Source organism: Coptis chinensis, chromosome 1, assembly GCF_015680905.1.
Source record: "Coptis chinensis isolate HL-2020 chromosome 1, ASM1568090v1, whole genome shotgun sequence".
NCBI classification, from domain to species: Eukaryota; Viridiplantae; Streptophyta; class Magnoliopsida; order Ranunculales; family Ranunculaceae; genus Coptis; species Coptis chinensis.
The window spans coordinates 28,525,677-28,549,664 of NC_141456.1; the positions used below are offsets into that span (position 1 = coordinate 28,525,677).

At 35.6% G+C, this 23,988-nt stretch overlaps 1 protein-coding gene and 1 long non-coding RNA gene across 2 annotated transcripts; both read left to right on the forward strand.

Moving 5' to 3' along the window:
• Positions 1 to 15,880: 15,880 nt before the first annotated feature.
• LOC147523309 (uncharacterized) lies at positions 15,881 to 17,848 on the forward strand. The gene is made up of 4 exons (XR_015196273.1): positions 15,881 to 16,190; positions 16,462 to 16,557; positions 17,419 to 17,551; positions 17,703 to 17,848. It is a non-coding gene; the product is annotated as an uncharacterized LOC147523309 (long non-coding RNA).
• A 920-nt stretch (positions 17,849 to 18,768) lies between these two features.
• On the forward strand, positions 18,769 to 21,965 carry LOC147523310 (O-fucosyltransferase 13-like). Its single transcript, XM_086570542.1, is given in 6 exon segments — positions 18,769 to 18,891; positions 19,433 to 19,791; positions 19,887 to 20,003; positions 20,615 to 20,836; positions 21,429 to 21,637; positions 21,640 to 21,965. Coding segments are annotated over 5 exon segments (882 nt in total). The 5' UTR covers positions 18,769 to 18,891; positions 19,433 to 19,783.
• The last annotated feature ends 2,023 nt before the right edge of the window (positions 21,966 to 23,988 follow it).

Below are 23,988 nucleotides of genomic sequence, written 5' to 3' on the forward strand. Positions count from 1 at the left end.
CAAAGATAGAAGTCCGAGAGGGCTTCTCTGGCGGTGGAGGATCGTCGGCCATAATGACCAAGTTGATGGCGACGGCGGATTGTGATGAAGGTAATTAGCGAAAGAAGAACAATTTTTATTTTAGAACTTACGCAATTGCTTATCGTATTTTTTCGACGATAGGTATGTTCAATTTCTTTAGTGGAACCGCACCTTAATCTCATGCAAGCATAAAATTAGATCTAACTTACGTATGAATTATGAGGACTCGAATTTTATTATTATCTTAAGCATTAGGGTTGAACAACATATGCCTAAGCTCATCGCTAACGTAGCAAAGCGATGAAGCTAGGAATACGCGTGCATAAACCAAATGTACCAGTCACAAGATAGATATGAGAGGATTTCCGTGCAAGCACGGTTCTAATTAAGTAACCTCAATCTTTCAAGTTTCCTAGACACCATTGGAATATAATTTAAGATTTATGGAATTAAAATTTATGCAAAGGTGGTCTTAATTTAATTTTTTTTTATTTTTTTTTTTTATTTTTTTTTTTATTTTTTATTTTTTATTTATTTTTTATTTTTTTTATTTTTTTTTTTATTATTATTTTTTTTTTAAGATTTATGCAAGGGTTAAAATACAAACATGCAAATACGATCTACTCATACAATACTAGGTGCAGTAGCATGTGAAGGTACTCTACTCATACTTATGGCTATACGAATAGGCAAGCTTGTGTCATCGATAATTATTTCCATAATGCACAGCAAATAAACATAAACATCGATAATGATATGTACGCTAATTTGTAAATCGATATTACGTAAACATATATCAACAGTAACAGGAGAATTTGAATCACTCATACGTATCTAAATACCTTAGCATACGAATACGGTATACATACGCAGAATAGATGACAAAACTAAACATGCAAAGTATTATACCTAAACTAAAATACTTAATTTTGTATTGCATAATAAATCAATTTCGACAATACTCATTGAGATTGCGAATGTCCTATAGAGAGCAGCTTTTACCCCGTAGGTTTAGAAACAACTTACCCAACTCAGATTTTAACCCTCGTTGAAATGTTCTCCTCTTTCTTGACAAAATCGACTTATTAGACAAGACCGTACATATATCGTGAGAAATATCAAACATGTAACAAGAAACATTTATAATTAGAAAGACATATACCCATGCAAAACAAGCATTCCATTAATATGTAAATATACATTAATATGCAGATCATGTCCAAGTAATTGTATATAAATATTTACCGGTATACGAACTTGAGTCATACATAATTCGAGGGTAAAACTTAAATAATGATCCATAAATATTTCCTAATACTATATACATGGCATACATGCAGAAAAAAAAAATTACAATAATACTGAAAATTGGAACTTGTAGCTTCCCGCGTTTTCGCCCTCGAAACAAAAGTTTCAATTCGTCGACGCGATTAATCCCAAAGGATTATCGAATATTTCAGGTACAGGATCAGATATTTAGGCCTGGAAATGGATCAAGGTAGATCTGGAGATGCTAGTGGTTGAACAGGAGCAAAAACTGAATAAATTAACCCGTGGGACACGGGTCCCACTCGCTCACGCGACTCCCCAACCGCGCACGCGTGTCCAATATTTCAGAATACTTTCAAATTTTCTCAGAAGTCTTATAATCGCCTGTAGTTATCTCTCCCAGTCCTAACTTTTGGTACCTGAAAGTGGAACGAAAAATTTTTTGGATTACAGGTCAATCGCGAGGCAAAATACGAAAAAATAACAAAAAAAAAACATAAACGAATGAAAATGAAAGGAATGAAGAGAATGGGGGTTCCCCTTTGATGCAACTTCCGATCTTTAGCACACGTTCTATGGCTTTAGAACAGCAGTGGCGCCATTTGATATATGCTTGGAGAACACCACTTAGAGTTTTGAACTCTCTAAATCAATGTAAAAGCAATCAAGATTCCTTACTCACGATCTTCGTTTCGTAGAGTTTGAATAAGGATTCGAACTAACCTAAAGCTTAGAACAACTAAAAATTAGATGTTACAATAAAGGGAAATTAAGGAGTAAGGATATAATATAAATGTTAGATTTTTCCTTCCTACACAAACATTAATAAAAACATTAACAATGAAAACATGCACCTAATACCGAAATGGAAATTTGAAAGAGAAGTTGGAGAGTTAATCCTCCTCATGTGAAACTATCATTAGTGTTGATTTGAAATAGGTTTTGATTCTTCCTAGACTCATAGACAAGTCCCTAACGGAAAAATAGATTTGATCCCTAGCATGCATGGCTCACTAAAGAGCTCATACATGCTAGCAAGTGAAACCAAACAATGACTTATCTCTAAGCTCATTGCTTGATTCCTGACTAAACTCTACACCAACTACCATTTTGGGGTAGGATGTAGAGTAGTTGTTCTTCCTAAACCTACCAAACCAACAACAATTGGTTTACCCTCACATGAGTTAGATTAACTCCCCAAAAGGGAAGTTAGCTCATGATCCTTGGGACAAGGACTTATGAACTAAGAAAAAAAAAACACAAAAGAGAAAGAGAGAGAGAGAGAGAAGAAATATCAACAACCAAACTCACTTCTATTATTTTCTAGAAGAACAAGTATTCCTCCATTAAAACTATTACAAGCTTTTTTTTTATAAAAACTAAAAACTAAACTCTCATTTTCACTAAGGAACTAAAATAATGTCATGTGAGGAAAATAAGTCAAGGGAGTAAATGGAGTGTCCCCACATTTGTCTAATTTCTTCTCCATTTGAGAGAAATCTCATTTTCTCCCACGTGAATTATCAAACCACATTGATTCATTTTTATCTACCACATTAAAACAAAGTGACACCTTGCCTTTTTTTCACTATTAACACCTAATCTAATTTATTACATGCAAGGTGTCAACTTTGCACCAATAATTTGTTATCTTTGTCTTGACATGCTCCATGATTGATGACTCATCCATCTTGTGGCCCCACATAGTGGGTCCATGTGCTCCATCGATGTCCCGTTATTTTGGCAAGTGTTACAATTTTCCGCCTATCGTAGAGTTCATCATACGATTATGCGAGCATCTCTCGTGGTCGCATTCGTGAGTCCCGGTTCGAGAGGTAGGAGCTTTGGAAGTTTGATGTTTTACGTGTGGATTTGGGAGAATTCAGATATACTGCCCTCGTACTTTATTTCGTGTTTAACCAATATTTCCATGTTTCTTGCAAATACCGCAAAAGTATGAAAACATATTTATTTCATGATTATTAAACACATAATTAACCAAATTTATATGTCTCAATGGGGTTTCATAATACACTTTTGGGTGCTTATCAGTAGGAACTTCTGGTTCTAAGTCAACAAGATCATCAATGAAAGTGTCTAGCTTCTCACCATCCTCAAAGTCTGCTATGGTTTGGTCTTCCAAGAACACAACATCTCGAATTTGGATTACCTTCTTGTTAATCGGATCATAAAGTTTGTAGCCAAACTTCTCATCCCCATAACCCAGAAAAATGCACTACTTGGATCTCTCATCCTTGGAAATATGAACAAATGTCCTGCACCCAAATACCCTCAAGTGTCTATAATCAATATCTCTGCCTAATTATACTCTCTCTGGATAATCACTATTCAGAGGTTTCGAAGGTGATAGGTTGATCACATGTATAGTTGTGTGCATTGTTTCTACCCAGTAACTTCTAGGTAACTTAGAGTGAGACAACATGCATCTCATCCTCTCTACAATGGTATGATTCATCCTCTCGGCTATACCATTATGTTGCGGAGTCTTGGGAACGATCTGCTCATGACGAATCCCATGACTCTTGCAGTACTCTTCAAACGGCCCAATGTACTCACCCCCATTATCTGAGCGAATCGCTTTAAAGGCTTCCATGTCTCTTTTTTACACCATGCTATGGAAATTCTTGAACATGCCAAGTGCTTCATCTTTGGTCTTCAGACTATATGCCAATATCTTTCTTGACACATCATCAATGAAAGTTAGGGGTGCAAGTGGATATCCAAATATTTGAATCCGATTCAAATTCGTATTCGAAAAATCAGATATTATCTGAAAATTTCGGATATCGGATTTGGATTCAGATAAAATTTGTAATCCGAAACCATTTAAGATGTGGATGTGGAGTCTGGTGATATCCGTCAGATAATATCCGATCCGATTTAATTATTATAAGTATATTATTAAATAGTTAATTAAATACAAAACATTATTAATTAATGAACTATAAAAAGAAAAATGTGGAAGGGCTTTTTTTCATTCTCCTTTCTCCAGAGCCAGAGACCAACGCTACCACCACAACTCCTCTTCTTCCTCTATCAAATCTTGAAATCATGAAAGCCCATGAAATTGAAAGTGATGAGGATGATTATTTGACTGGTTTCACTAGGGAAATGGCTAGGTCTTTGCTTCACCAAGAAAACCCAAAGACAAGGGTTATGGCTGGTTTGCCTAAATCAACACTGTGTGGACTTGGAAGTTGGGCTGGTTCGAGTTGAGGTAGTCCTAATGGTCCATCTATGGTGTCTTCTCCACGAATGGTGGAGAAGATGCTTGGGATCTTCTATATGCTACCGTTGCTGAAGTTGTAAGGATGAGGTTGAATGAAGAAGGGTCCAAGTTTGGGAGAGGATTTCTTGCTGTTCCTCAAAACCTAACTCCAAAGAACACTACAACTAATGTTGGGTTTTACCCAAATCACTTAAATCAAGCACTTGCTCAGCAACAACTGTAGTTGAATCAGTTTCTTCAGTTGAAGCAACAATAGCAATAGAGAAAACAAATATGTTTTTACAGTTTAGTGATCAGATCAGATATTATCCAATATCCGAATCAGATATCGGATATCGGATACTATTTCATACATCCATCGGATACAAATTCGGATTTGGATATGAGTGACAAATTTTAGATTTGGATGCAGGCATATCCGAATCTGAACCTATCCATCTGTACCCCTAATGAAAGTCAAGAAGTACAAAGCTCCCCCGTGGGACTTCACTTTCATGGGACTACATAAATTTGTGTGTACTAACTCAAGGACATTCTCCTTTCAGTGAGAAGGAAATCTTTGGAAAGACACCCTGTGTTGCTTTCCAACCAAACAATGAGTACATCTATTTAAAAGCGTACCTTTTATGTTTGGCAATAAGGCCTTTTGCTTAGCAAGAACTTCCATACCTTTTTCTCCCATATGAAACAGTCTCTTATGCCATAGTTCAGAGGAAGCTTCTTCTTGTGCCGCATTTAACTCTGCGTTACACAAACTAGCCTGTTTCTTATAAAGCGAGCAAGTTTTCTTCCCTTTGGCTACTACAATGGAACCTCTGCTCAGTTTCCATACCCCATTACCAAACGAGTTTTGAAAGCCATCATCATCTAACTTCCCAATGGAAATTAGGCTTAACTGAATGTCAGGGACATGTCTTACATCCTTGAGTGTCAAGGTGTAGCCGACATTGGTTTCTACATGAACATCCCTAATGCCTATAATCTTCGAGACGCCACTGTTACCCATCTTCACCTCACCAAATTCACCACATTTGTACGTAATGAAGAAACTCCTGTGCGGTGTGACATGACAGGATGCTCCTGTATCTATCACCTACTCTGTATCCTAACAAGAGGCACTAACATAGCACTCAACACATTCTGACACAATTCCCACTAGACCATTGTCTACTAGTGCGGTAGTATCTCGGCTTGTGCCCCGTTTCTCTTTACCATGTCTTCATGTACACAGTTATTCTTCTCATCCCTCTTCAATGTTCTACACTCATACCAGAAGTGACCCTTGGTGGCACAATAATAACATTGTCTCTTTGCCTTAGGAGTTCTAGCTTCACCCCTAAGATTTGCTTCTGTCATCACCTCTAGAATGAGATGGTTTTCTGCTCTTACCTCTCCCCCGCTTCTCTATGACAAGGATCTCTGAGTGAGAGGAGCTGCTTTGTGAACCCCTTCTTGTCTCCTTATTCAACAATGCCCGGTAGCTATCTCTATGGAAATGATTCCATCTTAGCGACTCATGAAAGAGAAACCGCTAAAGTTTCCTAACTGTCGGGTAGAGAGTTTAATAGTAACAAAGCCTCAACTTCATCACCCATATCAATTTTCATTAAAGACAACTGATTGATGGTATTATGTACTTCATTAAGATGCTCAGACATTGAGGAACCTTCGTTGTACCTCGTGTTAGCAAACTTCTTAATGAGTAGTACCTTGTTTTCGGCCGACTTTCTTTCATATAGTTCTTCGAGTTTCTTCCACAAGCCAAAAGCAGTAGTCTATTGGAATACATGGTGGAAGACATTATCGTCAATCTACTGTCAAATATACCCAATAGCTTTTCTGTCAAGCTTGCTCCACTCAGCCGCTGCTATTACATCTGGTTTTACTCCTCTTTTCTCAATGGGTTGTGTCAAGTCCTTGCAATAGAGCAAGTCTTCCATCTTGACTTTCCAAATAGTGTAGTTACCTCTATTTAGACTAGTTATACGAGTGTTTATAGAATGATCCATCTTAACAAGCTATTTCACCCTAAATTTCTTCTTAGGAATTTTATCAAACACCTTCTGGGTAAGATTTGGATAACTATCTTCTATGATTAATCTAACTTGGCTCTGATACCACTTGTTGGGAAAAACGATATCAATCGATCCCCACTAAAATAGCTTGCACTTGAATAATCCACTACTCCAATAAAAAATTCTAATCTTTCACTACAACCAACAACCACAATCCTAAACTATGGATATAACTATCACAAAACAGACAATAGAAATATAGAAAAAGTAAAACATACCACAACACAAAGATGTACCGTGGTTCGGTCAATGATGCCTACTTCTACAATAGCTAATCTTTTTATAAGTATGGAAAGAAATATTACAATTACTCCTCTCAAGTCTCTCCACCTTACTAGATCTCTCTTCTCTCCTTACAAGCTTTTCTCTTTGCAAGGGTTTTCTCTCAATTTTGATTGCTTTCAAAATTGGGTTTCTATTCAAGACTTTGTTTTCAAAAACCTAACTTTCATTTTTATAGTAATCTTAAATTTCGGCGCGTCTGCGAAATTTCGTGCTTATTGTAGAAAAATCAGAACCCGGCATGTTTAGGCATGAGCGCGGGCGCCCTCTTGGCAAGGCCAATCTGAGCACACGCGCCCTCTTATTTTTCCAACATCCAGAATTCCAGTAGACATGTTTCATGAAAGGCTAAAAAAAACTATCTTCTTTTTCATGGCAAAGGCGCAAGGGCTCGCCTTGGTCACGACCAATCTGAGCCCATGCGTGCTCTGACTTATTCACACGAACAGTACCTGCTTCTTCTTCTTCCTCATGTAAGGGATAACTCCAACAACTTAAGCTTTTGACCAATTTTGGGAGCATGCACTTATGTATTGGAAACTGAGCTTAGAAAGGCCCGACAATGTGTTGTTTTTGAAGTATAAAGAAATGAAGGAGGATACAAATTACTCACAGTTGAAAAAATTGGCCAAGTTTCTTGGGTACCCTGGGCTTATGCTTTAAAAGAAGAAGAAGAGGGGATAATAGATGGGATATCAACGTTAGTTGTGTAGTTTTGGAAACTTGAGCAATGTGAAAGTGAATAAGAAAGGGAAAGAACTACCAGATGGAAAAGTAAAACACGTTGTATATTACAGGAAAGCTAAGGCATTGTTGGAGATTGGAGGAATGTACCATCTCACAGAGTAAATGATTGAGAAATTTTACTACATACATCGCCAAAGAAACACTAAGTGGCTCAAGCTTAGAGCATCTCTAGGTGGTGGTAGTATTTCCTTCAAATTTGAAGGCGAAATTTAGAGAAATTGGTTGCAAATTTTGACCAACTCTAAGAGCATTCCCAATGCATATGAATATCAAGGGGATGTGACAATATTCACCTACAAATGGTTAAAAACCTTTGCCCAATGCAAAGGTGAATATCAAGGTGACTATTTTCCCAAGTCAAAACGAGAGTCAAACCTTTAACCGAGATAGTGGCTGAGTTGTGAACTTCGGATGGGATATTGGATTCCTTCTGGATTACAAAACTCATCAGATGGAATCCAACATCCCATCTCGTTATATTTCTTTTTTTCCAGACGGAATCAAACATCTCGTCCGGAGTCCTAACAGCTAGTTCACCAATGGTCAGAAAGTCAGAATGGTCAAAAATAAAAACTTTGGTATATATACAACATTTGTTCCATTTCAACTCACATTTCCAACAATAATATTTCTTCTTCTTCAAAATCAGTTCTTCAAAAAAAAAATTCAAATGGCATCTCAAGCATCTCAAACAACTCAAGCAAGTGGTAGCACTCAAGCAAAAGCAAAGACTCACTTTAGCATGTCCGAAGATCAAGCTCTATGTCTTGCTTAGATCAAAATTAGTGAAGACTCCATTATTGGTGCTTTCCAAAATACAAAAGGATTTTGGAATCGTGTAACAAATGAGTTCAATCAAACATGTGGGTCAGATAGGTCTTCCGATTCAATTTGCGGTAGATGAAAATATATTTAAAAAATGATCGATGAACAAGTTTGTTGCAATTGTGAATGCGGTGGAGGCTCGAAATGCAAGTGGTACTACAATACAAAGCTGGGTAATTACAATCTCGTCAATTTGTCAATTTACAAATTTTGTTTATGATTATCTTAGCCTAATTCTTTTTTTTTTTTAGTTATCCGAGGCAAGGATGACGTACCAACAACAAGAAAAAGGATGTTTTTCACTTGATCATTGCTATGTTATACTCAAGGATAATCCAAAGTGGAGTAGCATTTTTGAGACAAGGTCAAGTCACCCCACAAAGGGAAAAGGTCACAAAAGTGATGGTGAAGATTCAACTTCTAATTCACCAAGTGTTGGTGGAGTTGAATTGGAAGGTTCTAAAGAAATTGAACGTCCTCTTGGATCGAAGAAAGCCAAGTCCAAGAGGAACCAAGAAAAATCAGTTGGTATGTTGGAGGGTTTCGTTACATGTTTAGAGGATACATTTGCAAATGATGCAAATGAAACACAAAAGTGCATAGAACTTAGGGAAAGGGAGCTTGCACATGGTCAAAGAACTGTGATGGCAAGAGAAGAAAAAAATTAGGTTTAAATGGAAAAAAATCGGCTTCAAAAGATGTAATATGAAGCTAAGATTTTAGCTATCGATACAAGTATCCTCTATCCTGATACCGCTTTTATAATCGAGCAACAACAAGCTGAAATACGTGCTGAATGGGCAAGGGCTAAAGGTGGTTCTAGCTCTAACTATGCTTATGTAATATCTAGTATTTTATTTTAATTAATTCACTATGTATTTTAATTTCAATGTATTTTTAATTAATGAATTATGTATTTTAATTTCACTATCTTTTTAATTAATAAACTATGTATTTTAATTTAACTGTTTTTTTTTAATTAATGAACTATGTACTTTAATTTCACTATTTTTTTAATTAATGCACTATGTATGTTCTTTTCAATGTATGTCTAATTAATGAAATATGCACTATGTTTAATTAATCAATATAATTATTTTCATAGAAATACAATTACCAATAAAATTAAAATACATTATAATATAGTTCATTAAAACACAACTCATAAAACATATAGGAACTTCATAGTTCACTTTTGGAAATACATAGGAAATACATCACACTTTGGAACATATAGTTCACTTTTGGAATTACATATGAAATACATAAGAAATACATCACACTTTGGAACTTCATAGTTCACTCACTTTCATTTCTATTTTCCCCTCCTTCTCCCTTTGCATCATCCGACCAATTTGTATCATAAATTGGTATTGGTGTTTCTTCAATACCAGTCCAATTCCACACATGCTCAACTAAGTCCCTTTGAAGATTAGTATGTGTAATTTCATTTCTGATTTTATTTCTTGCTTGAATCATCTGATAGACAAAATGATAACCATCATCTTCCTGAAAGAGCTCGGGTATTTTTTCATTCCTCTGACCTTTCCAATTCTACACTCCACTTTCACGTTTCATTATCAACAATCATATTATGCATTATAATGCATGCCTTCATTATGTCCCCAAGAACAACAACACTATGACAATGCGCAAAAGCCTTAAAAATATGTCATCTTGCCTGCAAAACTCCAAACGTCCATTCAATATCTTTTCTTGCAGCTTCTTGACGTTGACTAAAGATCTTTTCATGCTTATTTCTTGGATAACGAATGGATTGAACAAATTTTCCCCATTTTGGGTAAATACCATCAGCAAGATAATATCCCATATCGTAGGCATTACCATTCACATTAAAATTAATAGTAGGAACCTTACCTTTCTCTAATGATTCAAAAACATGAGAACGATGAAACACGTTAATGTCATTATACAAACCTGGTAAGCCGAAGAAGCAATGCCAGATCCAACAATGTTTCTCTGCAATGGCTTCAAGTACCAAAGTTGGTTCCTTCTTGTACCCCACATGTTGTCTAGCCCATCCAGTTAGACAATTCTTCCACACCCAGTGCATACAGTCGATTGATCCAAGCATTCCTGGAAAACCCCTTTCCGCATTTTCAGCTAATATCCTAGCCGTGTCTGCCTCAGTTGGTTGTCTCAAGTACTCTTCCTCAAACATCGTGATTATTACAGCGCACCAACACATCATAGATACATCTGCTGTGGAATCTCTAATTTGAAAATACTGATCCGTTGAATCAGATGAACAACCAGTTGCTAATTGTTCAACTGCAGCTAATTCCTTATGCAACCCAGAAGTTGCTTGTCGACCCAATCCATCCACCCTGTCTTGGAAGTAGTCCTCGAATGCTGCAACAGTTTTCAACATATACGTAAAAATCTCTCTTGTCATCCTGAACCTTCGATCACCTAAACTTATGAGGAGGCCACCTATAAGGTGTTGTGAAGTAATCCCTCAGTATCTGTTGTTTACGTACATCACCACCATCTCTAAATGTATATGCTCTACCCATCACAGATCCACCGTGTTTGCCTGTATCCACATCTTCAATGGTTGCTTGGGCCATTAATACCCCAGCAGTGTATAATAACTGCTGCCTTCTCCTCCTCCTTCGCCTTATCATATCATTATGCTCTTCTCTTATTTTTTCCATGTAATCATCTTCAGCGGAAGTACTAGAAGATGTAGTAGTACCAGAAAATGAACTATTACTACTAGATCCCCATAAACTAAAGTTCCCAAATGGTGTGGCGGCTATAATGTTGGTAACCGTGACAAAATTAGAATCCGTTTTTTATTTCAAACAACGCCACCATGACATAGCATTTGAAAGTGTACAACGCACTTTCCATAGGTGTATTGCCTACATTCATATTACACTCAATACAACAAACTATTCAATATGATATAATTTCAACTCAAATTTTTTTAACACAATGCAACAAATTCAAACTAATTACACAACAACAAACTTGATATAAACTAACATAAATAATAATAATTAACATAAAAAAAATTTAAAACTTACTTGAGACTCCGCCACTATATTTGCTACGTGTTGGACCAATGTTGACGCTAATGGTGGGTATTCATCGATTTCACAACGCGGTGGAAAGTTAAACCCAAGTTCAATTTCGTCCTCCTCACCCACATTTTGAGTTCTTGACGATGATCCTTTTTGCCCCCTTTTTTATATATATTTTTGTAACTTTCAAACCATCTACTACGCTCTTCATGTGGTGAGGTTGGTGGGGAATCATTGGGGGATGGAGAAGTCATTAGGAATTGAAAAAATTGAATTTTTTTTGGCAATGGTGGCAAGAAAATTGTAATGGAGGCGCTCGAAGAAAGTGAAAGTGGGTTATTTCGCGTCTATTATATTTGATTCACCAGACGGGATGTTTCATTCTGTCTCGTTATAAAATACCAGACGAGATGTTATATTCCATCTCAATCAAAATGCCCCTCCAGATGGAATCTAACATCCCATCCGAGATTAATTTTCACCTTTGCATTGGGCAGCCTCACCGTGCTTTTCACCAAAACGGTGGAAAAGAGGGGAAATACCATGGATGTGAATAATAGTGGCTTGCATTAGGAATGCTCTAAGTGGTCGCAAATATCATTCACAAATTTGGAATAGGGCTACCTTGCGCGACATTGATACTATTACGACATTACCACTGTCGCCCCAAGTTGAAAAAACAAAATCATGACGACATTCCCTGTCACACCCCAAATTTCCAGACAATATTTAAAATAATTATATTCAATTATCTGGAAACCCGGGGTGAAACAAAACCCAAAACCCTGTTATCAAACACGATATATACAAAACTGAAATTAAAATAAAACTAAAAGAAACAATCCTTAAATCACATTATTAAATTACAAAGAAACTAACCAACTCTATTACATCTGTCTCAAAACAAAACCGTACCCTTCAAAAAATCTTAAACCAGAAGACTCCAAGAGCAACTCTAAATCACGTGTCCTTATCCACTGCACTCCACCATCTACGTTTCCAAGAACACACCCACGTTACAAAACAAAGTAAACATGGGTCAGCAAATTGAATTTGCTGGTATGAGTAGACTAGCAACAAAATATATATAATAATCTTTCAAATTAATAAATATAACATTACCAACCATTTCAACTTGGAAGACAATATAGTTCCGTTTTCCAAAACGGCGTGTAGTTTCTTCCCAAGTAAGATTTCACCCCCAATATACAAATTCCAAGAATCTCATATAATAGTACTCATCATTCCCACTTTCCAAAAATAACTCACAGCATAAATATCACTTACATTCCATTTATTAAATGCACATAGGATAATCTAATTAAATATGAGTTTGGTATACCTTACCTTTTAGCCAACACGTCGTCTTAGGGTATGATATTTACGTCCCTACAGAAAAGATTAATAGATCATATCCTCCTGCAAAACAGAGTTAGACATCACAATAAAATGATTTATCTCAGTCAGTCAAATTTCCATTCATAACCAAACCTCATTTAAGACATTGAAGTCTAATTAATACAACATAGTTCATCCCCAGATATTCGGGAATACTACTTATCATACCACCTATATCAAGGGTAGTCATTCACATGACATCATTACGTCATAAAGTTTCCAAGTGCATAACTATATATCTCAGACTATTACAAGTCATTAATATTTTCGTAATAACATATCAAGTTATAGTCATTTCAGCGGTCATATAGAAATCACAATCATTTAGTAATATTATTCACAAATACACCTCACATCCATAACATCACACAATTCATATACTTTTTACTTAAAACCACTCGCCTACTTATGAGAATGGGGAAATATCCCACCCAAGGAGTACATTCATCCCTTTGTGAGTATCAACTCATACAAACCACGTAAACATTTCTCATAAGAAATCATATACATCATATGCAATAACTCCATCACACGTAAAATCAATATTTTTACTTTGCTTATTAATTATCTTGTTGACTCATTTATTCAAAGACACAGCCCAACCTTTAGTTCCTACTCCACGATTTGCATTATACACATTTGCCAAATTACACATATCTGTGTGCCTCACTCACACCGAGTACCACTACAAGACATATGTCCTAAGTGGGATATCGCCTCCAGGAAACATACTTTAATCTTGTAAACTCGTAACTTGTGAGTCACAGCCATCTCTGGGTTTTCCATACACATAATCACAAAGCCTCCCTTGGGCATAACAAAATATCAGGTCATTCATGGCACATTCAATGAATACCTTGGGTCATTCCCGCCACATTCAAGAAATACTCATCATAATACTAACAGGTCATTCATGACACATTCAATGAATACCTTAGATCATTCCCGCCACATTCAAGGAATACCTATCATAACACTAACGGATCATTCATGGCATATTCAATGAATGTCCTGAGTCATTCCCGCCACATTCAAGGAATATCCAAACCTATATTCCCATACATTCAAGGAATACGACCAACCCGCAAGGCGAATACCTTAGTTCCTCTCTAGGGCAGTCCAAACTATTGGGTCATTCATAGCACATTCAATGAATACCCATCTATCACATGACATCACAAGTCATAAATATTTCTTTTCATCAAAGAGGCATGGAGAGATCTAAAGATGTGGGCGACACATTAAATTTTTACCAGACACTTTTACATTGGATTTTAACACTTGAGAGTTTTCATTTATTATAATATTTTTATTACAAAACAAACATCGTCTCAAACAATAATTCATTACTAAAGATTCCAACCACAATAACTAATCAACTCACCTTATTATCAATTATATAAATCATAGATATCAAAATGTTCAATCAGAAATAACGCGTTAGTTAAATGTCTCGCGAATACATTTTAAACAACCACAATCACGTATATAATTAAGTACTAACATTGTACATATATAGTTATCACAATAACTAATATATAATATAGTATAATGTAGTGTAGTGGCTACACTTTTGCTCAAAGCTGCCTACGTATCCAAATCTTTCAAGATTGGAATCAAGCCTTCGTAGTTCTTATTAGCCCCATAGTCAATGCTATAGTTTTTCCTACATTCATCCAAATGACATGTAACTTAAATATTTAGAAACTAGGGTATGTAGATATACTTTTTCATGTAAAACTCAAAGTTCCAACCTCAGCCCATCTAGAAGAAAACTTAGGTTGAAAATGGTAAAAATCCTAATTTTCAACAAACTAGATTTCTGACGGACTATCTTCCGAATAACACAACTCTTTCCACAGGTATCCAAATACATCAAGGCTTTCTGTGTTGAAAATCTAACACACAGAACTTAATTTTTTATATTTTACAAAAATACTCAATCTCATTCTAAATATTCTAAAACTAGGCTCGAACATAGTACACAGAAACTGATTCATGACGCACTATTTTCTGTTAGTCAAACTTCCAAACACCATAATTAATTCCACGGGTCTCGGAATGCGATGAGGCCAATTGGAATAGAAATCAGACTTCCAAATCTTACTTTTTATGTTTTATAAAAATTCTAACTCTCACCCTAACTATTTTAAAACTGGACTTGAACACAGTGCGCAGAAACTGATTTCTGACGCACTGTTTCCTATCAACCAAACTTCCAGACCTTATATCTATCACCACAGACCTTGGAATGCGATTAGGCCAATTGGGTTGGAAGCAGACACATAAAACTTATTTTTTCATGTTTTGGAAAGAGTTTGAATCTGACCCTAACTATGTGAAAACTCGATTCCAAACCAGGTATAGACCGGATTTCTGAAATCAGAAAATTCTGATGTGCCAACTTCCGAACACCGTAACCATATCCAAAAACCTCGGAATGCAACGAGGTCAATTGGGTTGGAAAGCAGACTTCTAGACCTTACTTTTTCATGTTTTCATAAAAATCTAGTTCAAACTCTAACTAAATTAAAACTGAGCTCGAAATCAGACCAGCGCTAAGCTCAAAACTTCTGACATCTAAAACACGCCAAATCATTCAAACACAAACATATCCAAATCTTAAGAATAGAACCGGCCCACTAAACAAGATTAGAACCAGCCCACTTTAAAATATTAAAGACCCAGCCCACAAAAACTTAAAACCGCCCAAAAAAAACAAAAGACTTTTGTTCCGGCCCAAGCCCAAAAAAACAGAGAATCGAGGGAGATATTCTCCTTCTTCTTCCTCGTCTCAACAGCTCATCTCCCCAAATCAACGACCACAACACGACCACCAAACACCATGAAACGATTCGTTTTTGTTCCCCCTCAAAAACCCAACCTATTAATCTTATATATAATGGGAAAACTTGCCCCATTTATTAGTCTCCGTATTCTCTTTTTTAGACCAAGTTTTTAAATCAAAAGGGTACCCAAAAGTTTCACCCACGGAATTTTCTACACTTCAAGTTTGAAGGGTTAATCGGTAATTTAAAACATTTCCAAAACTATAAGACTCAACGTGACGCCGTTTTACGGTTTCCCAATTAAATCAAAAGGGTACCCGAAAATTTCACCCATAAAATTTTCACAACACTTATGTGTAAGGATAAATTTGTCATTCAACAAAGTTTCACCCACTCAACTAGAGTTTCTTTCAGAACAGTCGCACCGTTTTGCCCAAAACAAAGCATTGAGAAGGAAAAAAAATTGTTCGGTGTCAGATAATAGGTAAGTTCTTCTTCTTCTCCTATTTCACATTTTTATTTAGTTCTTACCCAACATGCAGTCTCTCTTTTATCTTTCCATCTATCTCTTCCCATCACCGTTCAAAAAAAAAAAAAAAAAATACCGCTCAGTAAGTTCGCAGGCAATAGAAACTAAAAGTAATAAGAGTTTCGTTAATTTTTTCTTTTTACTGTTGTTTTCTAAACGTTTCAATGGTTTATTTCTATTTCAATTTATTTTTGGCTTTTAACTTTTAATTTTGCAATTGTTCCAGTTTCAGAATATTGCCGCGTCGTTATTGTTGCAATTGTTCCGAAGGCAATTGGATCAAGACATTATCAATGCTGAACCTCCAAGTCCCTATCAAAGGGTAAGTGCATTTAAAGCCTTTAATTACAATTATATCAAAGTATTGATGTTGATTATGACTTATGAGTACTCTTAGCATCATCTTTATCATGTGTTCTACATTGAGATCGGAGTTTATGTTGCACTTGCACGCCATAGCCCCCCTCGTATGATAACTTTGCAAAATCTCAGTGTTGGCAATTGTATTGACAATGGTGTTATCACTTGACACTCTTAAGTTCCAACCCATTTGAACCAAAAAAAGTACTATTAGTTATTACCAGCCAAAGCACATTTAGTCCGTAGTATGATTAATTGTTCTGAACGACATGGATTCGCAGTTACAACTGATATGATGGATATGGATTAATTTGGTATTGTACATTTATTACTCTGGGTATACAGTAACCAAGCAATGTCCGTCTTTTGATAGAATTTCCTTTTCATTCCCTCGTTGCTCGTTTGTTTGTCCGTGGGTCAAGGTTTTTAATCATTAAAAAACTTATCTAACTGATTGGTTCTATTTGATTATAGTGTTTGGTTCTGGTAGGGTGTTTCTGTTGAAAAAGACATCTTTGTTTTCATATTCCCTTTCTCATCTCTGTATCTAGAAACGAAAATAGTATCTACTAAGATCTCAAGGGAAATATCACGGTCTTAGGTTATATTTGCTTAGTTCTTCTTCGTTTTCAGGTTTCCTCTCATTCATGTCATTCTGTTGGCAATCAAAATAAAACAAAATAAAAAAGGTGATGCTCTGTTGATCTAATGTAAAAATTATTTGACCAAATAATGAACGAATGCGAAGCAGCCTTCTTGGCTGTTATATTGGTGTTATATGATATTTGTTGTAACTTATTATTAGTTTCTGAATTTTTTTTAGGGAATGCCTATGGCACTTTCAAAACTGAAGAATGGTGTGTCATGTGTGGGTTCATATCTTTCCCGAGGGAAGTCGCTCTCGTGAATCGTGATGGTGGCAGAACAATGGGGTCTATCAAAAGAGGGGTTGGAAGGTTAGAATTAATGTTTTTATGTTACTGTATGTTCTACCTAAGGTTAGAACAATGGTGTTTATGTTACTGACACATATAACATCAAAAGTCGCTCTCGTGATGGTGTCGAACATGGATTCTATGCTTGATGTTCTACCTAATGTTCATGCAGGGAAGACGATGGAGTAATGGACTGCACCAGGCAGTTGAAGCAAAAGAAGTGATGACTGTTTAAAACAAAACTGTAACTCCCGCGTCAATCAACCTCCATAATTGCTTTCGCCAGTTTCCTATCCTCTGTCTGATAGCCAATTGCGGATAAGCAACTTTTAATTGTATTTTCTTTTTATAATCTCTATAATCGATCGAAAGAAAATACATTCTTTCTATATTGTTGATTGTTGTCGACGTATAAGTGTTGTATCTTTCATATTCTAAAGCTATGTGCGTGCGGGGTTTACTGGGCTTTCATGTTCCTAACTTTATATATACATATATATATTTATGTTATGTGTCCTAATAATGATCAAAGATAAAAAAGAACGCGTGGGGGGTGATTGGGGTTTGATTTGATATATTGTCAAAGATAGAGTACAACGGTACAACTAGGGATTACATTCAATGATACTTCCAGGCACACAACTATTATTATTGCTTTATTCATGGTCATCAATCTATAGTTTTAGGAATGATACTTCCTTAGAACTATTGTTTGGTCCAAGTGAATAAATTGTAGTTGATGAATTACTACGCACTTGCTGGCTTGGAGATAATATCTATCTGCACTGTCCAATGAAAAGAGGACACCAAGAAGATTTGGGGATAGGATCAAAGACAATCTATATAACTTAGAATCTAAGAGACTGTTCACTGAATCCTTCCTTTTTCAAGTTACTTTGTGGCCTTCTTTTGGTTTTCTTTGGCTGTGAGTTACACTACTACAGTGACGAAACAAGCAAGTACCTAAAGTAATAACTATTACTCTCGGCATCCAAAGATAAATAAATACGATACTAACCTCTAATTCAAATTCATCAAAACTTTAAGCAATAATGTGTTGCGCGTTGAATTTTCTCGCGTCCTCTTTTATTGTGTCTAGTACAACGATATCGTTTCTATCCACTTTCATGTCTGTCATCATGTTCTAATTTTTTTTCCATTGACTTTATTTATTGGTTTGTCTTGCTGATTTTGATTTCAAGCTTTGATTGTTTTATTTTCTATCATTTCCCCCCACAGAGCAGCTGTGTCTATGGAGTATGGAAGTATTAACTTTGGTTAGAGCACTCTAACCATGCTCTAAAAGGGCTGTACAACAAGCCAAGTCATTAATGTGTTCTCACTCATATTTTAAGAGAAAGGTCGAGTTTTATTGCGGTTTCTACTGTTCAACATCTTTTATATCATGCCTGTTAGATTTATGTGCATGTTATATATGTTGTGTGTGTAGTATTTTGATTGGTAGTTGTCTTTGATATGATTGCCCATACATTTGTAACAATGGTGTTACACATGTAAGTCATTTGCTCCCATTTTCTTGGGATTCGAGCCAATGGGTTGTAGTAGATTTCGGTTTTAAACAATTAATTTATTTGCTACATAATACTTCTGACCCTGTCTTCCAATTTGTTTATGATGCTGATATGGGAATGCCACCTAATGGGTTTACTTAGGTGGTTTTGCCCATGGTGTGAAATGAATGGATATCAGTGGTATTATCTCTGTTGATCTTTGAAGTCATATTCTTGAATAATTCTTGCTTACTGTGCAGACACTGCATTGTTTCAATATTGTTTTCGCAGATAACATATATGATCATGACTCACATAGCCCGTTGATATGCTTTTTTGTTTTATCTTACATGCTCAATCTGTTTGTAACACACATATTTTCTTATGACAGACATCATGGGCCTACAGTTGGTGTTATTGAATGCCCAAAGCTTCATTCTTTGAAGTCCGAGATAAGTGTTTTGAATGACTTTCCATGTGTCAGCATTCCTTGCAATGCCAGTGATAGCCAATACCAGGTAATGTTACTTTAAAAAAAACTTTGGAAACAGTACCGATATCATCCAATTGCTTTTTATCCTAGCTGTATATATGCTCGACATCTGGTAACAAACATTTGTAGGTTGTTCAATTTTTTGTGTTCTACAGGCACTTGGCTGGCAAATTGTGGCTGCAAAGATAGGAATGCAAAGATGTGATGCATCTTCACAGCGGTTAAAAGAGAGGATTTCTCTATCAAGATATGCACATGTAATCTATTGCTATGCCTTGACATTTATATCAATGTGGAGAGTGTTGGGTTGAATATGAACTCCAAATAACATTTAGGTACTTTTATGTTGCAGGTACCCTTGGGCAACTTTGAACTTGATTGGCTTTTATTTACAACAGATATATTTTTCTCTAGAGCATTGCATGATCAGCAACAATTTAGCTCCCAAAAGTCAAACCTATTTGTGCAGGTGCTATTATTTCTTCTTTAATTCAATAAAGCTTTTTGTGCCTATATTTTCTTATCACCGGCGTATAAACCAAACTGAAGGTACAACTCTACTACTCTGTCATGGCCTTTCTTATTAAAAGATTATTTAGTTTAACTTTTTTTTTCTAACATGCATTTTATTTTTAAGGATTTATTATGCTTCTGATGTTGGATTTCATGTAACCATAAGGAAAATATTTTTTAGGGTTAAAATTGATTAGTTAAACAGAAAAGAATTATAGAAAAATATTGTAAGTTAACCAGACAGGAATATGGGTCCATCTTACATTTTTTGTCAGATGTAAGGCAAACACAAAGGGTAGACTTACATTTTTTGGAGCACATTTTCCCCTCATGTGAATTACGGTTATTGAGGTTTTAAACTAGCATTTGGACGTGCTTATTGTTGTTCTTCATGCGTTGATAACATTGTCAACAATAGTTTTTGATGGGTCACTAGATATTTGTTTAGTAGTCGTGCGTCTACTACACTATCACTTATATTCTTTGCCATTGTAGTAGTGTATTATTTCTGTATTTGCATTTGCATTATGGTACCCTAAGTCTTGACTTCTGTTAGTGTCAATATAGTGGTTTTGCAGATGTCTTTGATGTTGACTACTTCATTCAAGAAATGAAAAACTACATTACGGTTTTGAAGATTATGCCAAAAGAGATAGCATTGAGAGAACCAGTCCAAGTGGACTGCAGCAAACGTAAAGGCCATTTTGATTACATCGAAAGCGTTCTTCCTTTGCTTTTTGAGCATCATTACATCTCAATTACACCAGCAGCAAGCCAGAGAAGGGATATGCATCATTTGGCAATTCAACTACCAGTTGCATCAATTCAAATTTAAACTTCTTTTGACTGTCTTTGTGGATAGAATTGATAGATATGTAATTACTATAGTGCACTTTTGGTTATAGTGCTTGCCTATTGGAAAGTTTTAATTGACACTTGGATTGTCATTATACCATAAGAACTTGAATTTTTACGTAAGGTTAGTCTCTAATACTGTACGACAGTTATGACCTGTACCTCTTCTTATCAAGATATGAAAAGAGGTTTAATGGTTTTAAAGTCAACTTTCAGTTTTTTTGGGTCTCCTAAAGCTTAAACATGTGACAAAAGAAAATATTGTGCTAGATGGCCATGGAAACTGCTTTCATCTTCTGATTCGTCTGAGGTAGTCTTTCAGGGTTAGGCGTTTCTTAAATCGCATATTTTCACAAGGACTTGTGTCTTGGCTGTTGAACCTTTGTTAGTTGTTGTAGTTATTTTGGGCCGATTGAAAGAAACAAAAACACATGTATTGACTGTCATTTTGTGATCCATATGTTGGAACTCATCATTGCTTGAAAAGCTTAACTTAGTTTGCAGAAATATTGCAATGATCTTGCAGGTATCCATTGTATGCCAAGGCTGCTCTTTGTCAAGGTTGTTACAAAGCTCTTCGTCTTACTGAATCTCTAGACAAAAAGGCTCACGAGCTTTTGGATGCCATACCCAAACCCTTTCTCTCCCTTCACCTACGCTTTGAACCTAACATGGTAGCTTACAGTCAATGTGAGTACCAGAGCCTCTCTGCTGCTTCCAGAAATGCCATTAGCTCGGGAAACCCTAGACTAGAGAGATGGCTCATATTTGGAGGAGCCGTGGGAAGTGCCCCCTGACCCCAAATGAGACAGCTTTCATTCCGACGGACACAACTATTTATTTGGCTGCTGGTGATGGTCTCATGGAAATTGATGGGTTAACATCTGTATACACTAATGTTTATACTAAATCTTCTCTCCTCAGTGGTCAGGATTTCACGAGCATGCATTGGAACACAAAAGCTGCACTGGATTATTACGTGTCTGTCAATAGTTGGGTTGAATATGAACTCCAAATAACATTAAGGTATTTTTCTGTTACAGGTACCCTTGGGCAACTTTGAACTTGATTGGCTTTTATTTATAGTAGATATATTTTTCTACAGAGCATTGTGTGATCAACAATAGGTTAGCTCCCAAAACTCAAACCTATTTGTGCAAGTGCTATTATTTCTTCTTTAATTCAATAAAGCTTTTTGTGCCTATATTTTCTTATCACCAGTGTATAAACCAAACTTAAGGTACAACTCTACTACTCTGCCATGGCTTTTCTTATTAAAAGATTATTTAGTTTTTTTTTTTTTTTTCTAACATGCATTTTATTTTTAAGGATTCATTATGCTTCTAATGTTGGATTTCATGTAACCATAAGGAAAATATTTTTTAGGGTATTAGTTAAACAGAAAAAGAATTATAGAAAAATATTGTAAGTTAACCAGACAAGAATATGGGTCCATCTTCGAAGTGTTGTTGATCAAACCTTGAAATCATAATAAAAATGATGCATTTCAAATTCAAAGAGAATAATGATTCATTGGAAAACAAGCACTTAGCAAGTGGAGAATAGATAGTTGGCTGATTGGAAATCGAACGATAATCTCATGTGAAGTTCTAGGACCGGTCGTTTCTAAATTCAGAAAGCCAAACAAGATCAATATGACTTCTATTCATAGTTCGCTTTTAAGTTCAATTGCAGCTTCAGAGGTCAGAGGCTTCTTTTGTACATTGTGCAGTTTAAATCCGATTGAATATGTTGGTGGTGTACTGGTGTATTTGGTTGTTGCAAGTTTGTTTCTAGATAAGTTCTCGTATCTTTATTGTTGTTGCTGAGTAAAAACCTTTTCTTAAAAGTCAATTGTTCGATCAATCAATTGACATTCCAAATGTACTACTCTCTAATGTTTAATTAAAAAAGTGAGGTTTAATATGCCTGTACACAAACTATAGCTTATTATAAACGACAAATACATGGGTTTTTTGTGTACAGTTTGCATGCTTAAGTTAATTAATATTGCCTTTTTATTTTGTGCAATGGTGTCAATTATTTTGTTTGGTTATGGTATGAAGTGCTTACTTAATGTATCTCTATTTGTGAATAGAAGCTATTATATTGTTCACTCTTTTTGTGTTCGTGAACAATATTAGTTTCAAACATGGAGGAAAATATGTGCATGCTACCAAATATGAGAACATTGTCTGATGACCGCCGTCTCCGTAGACAAACTCATAACTAAGAGGTTAGGTTCAATTCCTTTCCCTTTCTATGTACAAAATAATTGGTTCTTTTCATTTTACTCTTTAGATATAATTTCCAGTGACTTCTAGAGGACAAGTGCTTTAGATATGACCCACCTTATATGACTTGATACAGGTAATCGCCGGTTGGAATTGAGACACAACCAAGATACAATTTTAGCTACTGTATAATGGTGTTATACCCAAAAAAAATGTAAGATGATCCTTCCTCTCTATGTTGGATTCAGTTTGGAATTGAAAATATATATTATCTTATTAGACCATATTAGTATATTAAGAACATTTTGGTAATCTAAGTTTCAATGTTAATGGGTACTTTTAATGGGGTCACATATTGATAAACAAAGATTTTTACTTTAAAATTATATAGCTTTAGCTATATGAGAGTGTTTGATACTTGGATGTGTTGGATCAGAATTTGGGGTACACATGAGATGAACTATGAAAGCTAATAGTCCGTAGAGTAGTTTTAGGCAAAGTAATTGGGTAATTGCGGAAAAGTTTAAAGTGAGTATTCAGGCGCAGACCCAAGTAGATTATAACCACACTAACGTTGTTTGTTCCATTGTTATCCCATTCAATTAAGTTAGTTGGTTACCTGGTTTGTTTTTTATTGTGTTGGTTTGAACTCTAAGTATTATTATATTAATTTATGTGTTATAGTTTTTATAGAAAAATCTCAATATGTTTACTAGATATATTGTTCCAATTAGTTGGTAATTCAGTTCGAATGTTTATTAGTTATGTATCTAATTACTGTTTTTGATTAGATTTCAATGTTAAATCTTGCGTTACCCGCCTGTTGACAACAGTTAAAAAAAACAGGCATAA